The 8,981-nt window shown below is 38.3% G+C and overlaps 1 protein-coding gene across 1 annotated transcript; it reads right to left on the bottom strand.

The window, feature by feature from the left end:
- Window positions 1-294: 294 nt before the first annotated feature.
- LOC137963211 (uncharacterized) lies at window positions 295-1,296 on the bottom strand. Its single transcript, XM_068810383.1, has one exon. The coding sequence runs from the start codon at window positions 1,294-1,296 to the stop codon at window positions 295-297; it is 1,002 nt and encodes a 333-aa protein (XP_068666484.1).
- Window positions 1,297-8,981: the final 7,685 nt, after the last annotated feature.

Genomic DNA, 8,981 nt, shown 5'->3' with positions numbered 1-8,981 from the left:
TTATTTTAATTGTTGTCTCTGTCCGGCCAGAAAGAGCTACATCGTGCAGAGGAGTCTCTATTGTGCCCACAACAACAGATAAGTGTGTGCCATCTGTCACTGTTGCTACTACTTTCTGAATAATCAGCACTAGTTTTAGCAGTGGCACTGCTGGCAACACTGGTTTCTACAGTTTCACAACAGCAACACAAAAAAATCGATGGAAGAACCCACGTGCTGCAAAACCAGCAACTTCCCCCTGTCTAATCTCCTGAATCTTTCCATCTACGTCAGAAGCTCAAACATTTGCATCTACTACAGGCTGAGAAAAATATCCTTGAAAAGCAGATCCATGTAAAGGGGTAAGATCAACCCATAGTAATTATGTTGCTGCCAAAAGAGGGACTTGTTTGCAATTTCAACATTCAAAAATTCATCACTGAAGGAAGACAAGTGTATCCCCCCAATTGTTGGAAACATTTTCCCAATGGGAACAAGAAACCGATCTCTTGCAATTACATATGACTCTAGCATTCTGTCATTAACCAGTAAAGTGCCCATGGAAATTACTCCGCTTCTCATAAGGTTGGTTAGGTCATCAATGAATCCAGTGAAGTTATGACCCACCATTACCATGTCGATTCCAGCTTGAATTGCAGCAGAAACAGAGATTGAGTAGTTGGTTTGAGGTGGGTACGTGATTCTATCAACTCCTTGCCAGGCATCATAGGAAGCATCATAGTAAGGAGGCATGTGAATGCTCAACAATGAATGGAAGTCGATTATGGTGATGTACTCATTGATCCCTTTCTGGGTATCGCCATCACCATGAAAGTGTTTCACACAGGCAGCAACCATCTTTTGGCCAACAACATAAGGGGCACCCAGTTGTCCTCCTTGAAGGATTTCTCCCTGTAAACCAGAGAAGATCTCTATCATCTCCTCGACAATTTCAGGATCCTCGCTGTAACTCTCGTAGCAATGGCCCCATCTGGGGTCTCTGCAAACAGTAATACATGGAGCAAAAACGTACTGAATCACAAGTTGAGAATCCCCGGTTGCTCCCAGTCCAACATTATGAGGGAATAAGGTGGCTTTATAGATATTGTTGTGGACATGCACAACATCGATTCCATTATTCATTGGAATCCCAAGACGGCTAGAGAGTGATCCTTTCTGGAAAGCGTTCACCATATCAATCCACTGTTGGGAAGTGGAAAATGGAGTAGGAACACTACCTCCACCCCTCAACACACTTCCAATGACGTACTTGCTCATGACTTCTGGGGAGAGCACAGCTCGATCAGCTTGAGTCATCTAACCGATCTTTTCAGCCAGAGGCATTCTTCCGATAAGATCTTTAACTCTGGTATTTAATGGCAGATTGGCATCTTTATACTTCATACAACCTTGTTCATTATCTCTGAACGCTCTCCCTAAACACCACAACACTGTTATCCAGAACAGGAGACTGGAATTCTCCATTTTTGAAACAAACACATTGTTGTTGTGTACATCCACAACATTATAATTCGTCCCAGAAAAATTCATATAATTCCTCCAAAAGAAAATTTTCAGCACACTGTTGTCAATTTGACCAAGCATAGTCTCACTACTGTTGTTCTCAATAGTAGAAAAATAAAACAACATCCAAAAAAACTTTCTATCAACCCCGGAATCCCCAGAAAAATTCCATCTCGGAATTCATACACACAAGTAGGAATTCCAACAATTGTGCACTGTTTCTATACTTCAAGGAACAGAGAACCTCTATCCCCAATTTTTTAGCAACGTTGTTGTTGCTGCTCAGGCCGTTGGAGCCCCCTCGACCCCATGTAACAACCATTTTGACCTAAAAATCGATGGCGTTTCAAAAGCTTACCCTCAAATGCGTTGAAAATGGTTCTCCATGGAAGCCAAAGCCCACCGAATTTGTTTCTGTCGGCGCTCCTCTTTTTTTTATGGCGAATAGCAGCCCTTTGGGTCTTCGCTGCTTTTAGATTTTCTAACACAGAGGAGGGACGACCGAACTGATTCGCCGAGACAGAGTCAAATCAGAATTTTTCTGTCTTCTATTCTAGGAAACATTTTGCTGGCCGTGAGAAGGGATTTTTTGAGGTTGATCCCAAATCAGCCATTACCAACGAGGTTTTGGCAGAATACCCCTCCAATTTCCCAAAATTTGGGTCCCTGCCGTCTGATTTTGGTAGTTTTGAGTCTGATTTCGGATTTGATGTCTTAGACTCCGATTTCTGATGTGCAGGGTCCCCGCTATTCGGCTTTGGATTTACCTGCGTAGAAATTGGTAATTTTTTTGGCCCTTTGCCTTGCTTCTAGTCCGAGACAGTTCCTGCTACCTTTCGTTCTGTGAAATTTTCGTGCTCGGAGATTTTAGGTCATATGACCTTCTTTTCTATGGCTGCAGTGAGATGCCTCCCAATGACAGACAATTCCTCTAACATTCCAATGGAAGATTGACGCATCTCCTGTTGCAGCTCACCTAGGGTGCGCACATCTTGATACATCTTACTTGTTGTTGTACGCAAATCCTGGAGTATGGCAAGTATTTCCTCTCAAGTTGAAGAATATATCATTGTCTTCCCGCTCTGATACCAGTTGTTACGGTCCAGGATCTGACACATGGATTCGTAGGGAGGAAGAAGAGAAAGACGAAAAATCAAGCCAAAGGAAAGCTTGAAAACCCTAGTTTTTTTAGGAGAATGCACACCTCTGAGCTCGTTGGGGAGAACTCAAGACCATTGTTTACTCTAAATCAATGTTTGCCTTTCTCATTACTCTTACCCCTTAAATAGGGTTCACCCTTACAAGGTTTAAGATAAAATATTACAAAAATTCCCCTATAAATAAATTATTCCAAAAAAGCCCATGTGGCCTATTAATTCTTTAACTGAAATAAAATAAAGTAAATTAAAGAAAAAAATTAAAATAATAATGTTATTGCATGCATAACATCTCTCCCTGAGCAACATATTCTAGAGGTTGCTCCATGTATACCCCTTCACAACTAATTGAGCTTTATGCTACTCAAAAGAAATCATTCATTTTAACATACATAGCTTGTTTCCAATAAGGATCTGAAAAAGCCTCCTGCATTGAAAAAGGGATAGTGCAGGTAGAAATGGACATTGAATTTTTTTATAGGAGTAAATATGGAACAAAAGGATATAAACTGAGATAACAAATACCACATACCTTTACCTTTCCTGACACCCTTCCTGAGTGCAATAGGAAGATGTAGATCATTACCTCCAGGATCTTGAGACAAAGTAGAGTCATGGTCTAATGAGACAGTCAGTGGTGATACTTCTTTTTGGCGTTTATATACCTATTTCTCAATTGTGACAACTTGTCACTGTCCAATGGGCTCATCAACTGGTACATGGATAACTGATGCCGGTTTAGGTGAGACAACAGGATCATAAAGTAAAGACACAAAAAAAAAGAACAATACATCCTCAAAGAGAGTAACATCGACAAATACAAATGTTTTTTTCTAGTGGAAAGGCTAAAATATTTGTACCCCTTCTGGGAGACGGGGCAAAAATACTTGTACCCCATATGGGTGCAAGAGTACCCCAAAAATACACACTTAACCACTTAGGGAACAACTTATCCCTAGAAGAAACAAATACATGAGCAAATCAAACACATCCAAACAAGTGAAGAGAAATACAAATAAATGGATCGGACTACAAAAGAACCTGCATAAGAATTTTTCTTCTAACACAGACAAAGGCATTCTATTAACCATGAAACAAGTTGTAAGAACAACATGACCCCAATAAATCTTGGTCATATGCATATGTATCATCATTGTTCTAGTTACCTTCAGTAAATGGCGATTCTTACGTTCAGCTAAACCATTTTGTTGCGGAGTGAAGATACACGATGTTTGATAAATAATTCCCTGTTCTTGATAAAAAAAACTCAGAATTTATCACTCATGAACTCAAGGCCATGATCAGTACTCAAGATATGAAGTGAAGCAACAAACTGATTTTTAATTTCATTGAAGAAAAGTTTGAAAACATCGAAGGCCTCAAATTTTTCCATAAGAAGTTAAATCCAAGTACACCTACTAATATCATTGATAAAGAAAATAAAATACCTATGTCCAAACTGACTAATCACAAGACAATGACCCCAAATGTTTGAGTGTACAATCTCAAGTAGATGGCTGGTTTTATGAGACAAGATTGGAAACAAACTTCTGTGATGCTTGCCCAATTGACACCACTCGCACTAAAAAGAAAAACTCTATCGGAAGATGGGCCCAACCCCACACAACCAAAGAAGGCCCACAAGTCCAAGTGTGTGGAAAATGGACCCAAGCCCACAAGACCAAGGAAGGCCCGCACATCCAAGAGAGATGGAAGATGGAGCTAAGCCCATAGGCCCACACAATGATGGCATTATGGTAAATAAAGAGTCATCTCATAAAGATGACATTGATATAATTAGTTTAAGTTCCATGGGTTTATTGTAATATTGTAGTTTTATCAATCTATAAATTGAGCTTCAGGGCGAGGGATGGGACATAAGTCCATGACCTATTTTTCCTTTTGTTGTCTCTCAATGGGCCTCTCACTTTCTTTTTTTCTTCATGAGCAAAATCCATGGAATCCTTAAAATCAACATGGTATCCGAGCATTAACTCATAGCTAAGGTATTTTAAATTCTAAATTTTTTTATTTATCTTTTCCCATTATCATGCCCATGTTTTCATGCTCCATGCTGCCTCGGATGATCTGAAGAACTCAGCCTTCCAGTGCAACTGCTACACAGTTTCTCTATCACAGTGAGGATGGGATCTCTTGTTCTGAAGTTTCAGTTTTGGCTCTTCTTTCCTGTTCAACGTTGGCATCTGATGTGTCTTATGATGGAAGTGTTAACGGTTTATTATGAGAAACAGTTTTCTCATAATCATGGTCTCAACTTCTGGCAGTTGCAACTCCTTCGGTAACACGAAGCCATGAACAACCTTGATGGGAGGTTGGCTTCAGAATATTTTTTCGGTCCCCTGTCTCGTCACTCAAACCCCTTCAGTTGAGCCATCGTCGTGAGTGTTCAGAGATCGGAAGCGCCAAACAAGAACAAAGAGAAGGAATCTGAAACATATGGAAGGAAATATGATTTTGCTTTCATTTAAATTATATGATGAACTTCGTGTTGTTAGAAATTCATGTTTAGGCTTACAGTTGGTATCAGAACAGACCTCTGATCCAACATTTCGGTTCCATTTGAGCTTAAGTTTAAAAGCTCTATTTTTGGTCTCTGTTTTTTAAAAACAAATTATACGCTCACTGCTTGTAGGAGCCGGGCTCTGGCATCGGCGACAACTAGAGTTGAGCACGGCGCCGACAACCATTCCGCACGGTTTGCTGGCGTCGACAACTTACAGAATGACAACGGAGCCTGTCATTGTACGCTCTCTGTGAGCTCACCGCGGCGAAAGGTCGCGGCTCTCTGGCATCGCTGTAACACATCGTATCCGACACCAGTGATATTTCTAACAGGTTTGCCGGTGTCAATGACTTTAAGGAACGCCAGCAAACCTTTGTCTCTGCGGACGGCTGGAGGTTGAAGATGACCTCCAGCGCGCAGATATGAAATTCAATTCATAAGGTATTTTTGTAAATACCATCGAGTTGGCTCAGGATAAGTCTTATACGACACGCCATTCCAACTCGGCCACTGCGACACAGGTCGGCGTGACTAGGAGAAAAAAAAACACGGGTCGACTCGGACGAGTTGAGTTGGCTCGTCGTTCCTGGACTGAGCCGACTCGGTACTTAAAATTGTTTTTGCGCCAGCGGGATTTGAACCCGAGTGCTGGAAAAATCAATTGAGCCAGTGACCATTAGGCCACTAACTGTCGGCTGTTATGTATATTGGAATTTTTAGATTTATTTCTTGTTACAGTTTTTATGCATTTTTTGGCATATATTTAAATGCATGAAATTAAAGTTATGCATAATATTATAGTTTTTAATTATGCATATCTTATGAGAATATTTTGTGCATAATGATAACATGTTAGTGTAAGTTAAAATTATGCAATTCATGATATTCTCATACATTTATGAGATTTAATGTCTAGTGATCCATATAATTTTTATTAATTAGAGAGTAGCCACAACATCTTTAACTTAATAAAAATTATATATTATGATTAGGATCACATAAAGAATATTAGACATTAATTGTAACTAATAAGACTTTATATAATAAATTTTATCCCACAGGAATTTTTATTATATTTGAGTTTATTAGTTAGGATAAAATATCAAGTTATTCATAATTTACCCACATGGATTATGAATTCATAAATAATTTGATAGTTTTATCATAAAGACAAAGTAGATATTAATTGTAATTAATTATACTTAATATAATAAATTTTATCCCACAGGAATTTTTATTATATTTGAGTATATTAATTAGGATAAAATATCAAATTATTCATAATTTGGCCACATGAATTATGAATTCATAAATAATTTGATATTTTATCATCAAGTTTACTCATAAAGAATATTGAATCTGCTTGAATTAAAAAACATTTAGCCCACAGGCAATGTTTTTTATGTCAATTGATTTGATTTTTAAGCATGATTTACATTGGTAAAGCATGATATTTTATTCAGGCCTCAGTTTTAACATCAGTATGTAATTTGTAATGTTATGCAGTTGTACAACCTGCACATTTCTCTGATATTCGTTGTGATGTCCCTGATCTTAAGGGAGATAACTATAAAGTCTGGAAAGAGAGAATACTTCTTCATTTAGAGTGGATGGACATAGATTATGCTATTAAGAAAGACGAACCACCAGTAATTACTGATACCAGCACTGTAGCTGAAATTACACTTTATGAACGATGGGAGCGATCTAATCGCCTCAGTGTAATGTTCATTAAGACTAAAATTGCTACTGGTCCTCGTGGTTTTGTTGAGCACTATGAAAATGTCAAAGACTTGCTAAAAGCCATTGATGCTCAATTTGTCAGTTCAAATAAGGCATTAGCAAGCACCCTAATCATGAAGTTCTCATCCCTAAAACACACCAGTATGAGAGGTATGCGGCTCAATTTAAAAATTTTGAGGTTGATATGTCAGAATCTTTCGTGGTGCATTACATCCTAAATTCCCTTCTGCACCAATATGGACCCTTCAAAATCTTCTACAACACACATAAAGATAAATGGTTAGATAATGAACTTTTGACCATGTGTGTTCAAGAGGAAGGGCGACTAGTCATGGAACAAGGAGAAAGTGTCATGCTGGCAACACATGGAAAGGGAAAATATCAAGCCAAACAAAAAGGGAAGGGTAAAATACCCCCCCAAGCTAGTATTAAGAAAGATTCCAAGTGTTTCTTCTGTAAAAAGAAGGGACACATGAAGAAGGAATGAGCCAAGTTTCATAAATGGCTTGCTGACAAAGGTACACCAACCTCATTTGTTTGTTATGAATCTAATATGGTTAATGTCAATAATTACACTTGGTAGATTGATTCTGGATCAACAATCCACATCTCGAATTCCTTGCAGGGTTTGCAAAACCTAAGGAAACCAGTGGGAAGTGAGTATCACATTTTCTCAGGAGACCAGATGAGCTCACATGTGGAAGCTATAGGAACTTTCTATTTAAATTTACGTAGTGGCTTTGTTTTAAAATTAGAAAAGACCTTTTATGTTCCAAGTTTCTCTAGAAACTTGATTTCAGTTTCAAGGCTTGTACCTTATGGATATTCTTTTAACATTTTAGACTCATCTTTCAGTTTATATTATAAGTTTGATTGTGTTGGGAATGGTACATTGTCCGATGGTCTTTATAGCAATAATTTACAAAACAATGCCACTTACGATTCAATACATGTTGACACTAGTAATAAAATAGGTGTTATTAATGAGGGTTCCTCTACATTATGGCACCAGAGATTAGGTCATATCTCCATAGATAGAATTAAAAGATTAGTGAATGAAGGGTACTTAATACTCTGGATTTTACTGATTTTGAGACTTGTGTAGACTGCATTAAGGAAAAGCAGACCAATAAGTCAAAGAAATATGCTAATAGGAGTTCAACCATATTAGAGATCATACATACTGATATATGTAGTCCAGACATGGACTCACATGGTCAGAAATACTTCATCTCTTTTATAGATGATTCCTCACGATACATGTATCTCTATATGCTTTATAACAAGAATGAAGCATTAGACGCCTTTAAGATCTTTAAGGTTGAAGTAGAGACACAATGTTGTAAGCAAATTAAGATCGTGAGATCAGATAGAGGTGGAGAATACTATGGTAGATACACAGAGAATGGACAAGCACCTGGGCCATTTGCAAAGTTTCTTCAAGAACATGGGATTGTTGCCCAATATACCATGCCTGGTTCTCCGGACCAAAATGGTGTAGCCGAAAGAAGAAACCGAACATTATTAGGCATGATGTGGAGTATGCTTAGCAACTCCAATCTTCCTAGATCTTTGTGGCCTGAAGCACTTAAGACGGCAGTGTATATATTAAACCAAGTTCCAACAAGGCTGTTCCAAAAACTCCATTTGAATTATGGAAAGGTTGGAAACTGAGTTTGCGACATATGCGCATTTGGGGATGCCCGTCTGAAGTGAGAATTTATAATCCACAAGAGAAGAAGTTGGACCCAGGGACCATTAGTGGATATTTCATTGGATAGCCTGAAAGGTCTAAAGGTTACAAATTTTATTATCCATCTCACAACACTAGGATTGTGGAATCAAGAAATGCAAAATTTCTTGAAAATGACTTGATCAGTGGGAAGAATCCAACTCGGAACATAGTTTTTGAGAATGATCATTCAGAATCTCAACCTTCCACCTCAACTGATAGATTGGTTATCGTTCACAGCACCCCTCAAGTACAAAGTGGTGTTGAACAACCAATCATTGAAGTTCCACAAAATGCTGACGACATTCTAGTAGATCAGGTA

The sequence above is a fragment of the Aristolochia californica genome, unplaced genomic scaffold, assembly GCF_029961685.1.
Source record: "Aristolochia californica isolate CCGP_79_NKW_82.1479 unplaced genomic scaffold, dmAriCali1.0.hap1 SCAF_4, whole genome shotgun sequence".
Lineage (NCBI taxonomy): Eukaryota > Viridiplantae > Streptophyta > Magnoliopsida > Piperales > Aristolochiaceae > Aristolochia > Aristolochia californica.
This window is presented reverse-complemented; position numbering and strand designations above follow the sequence as displayed.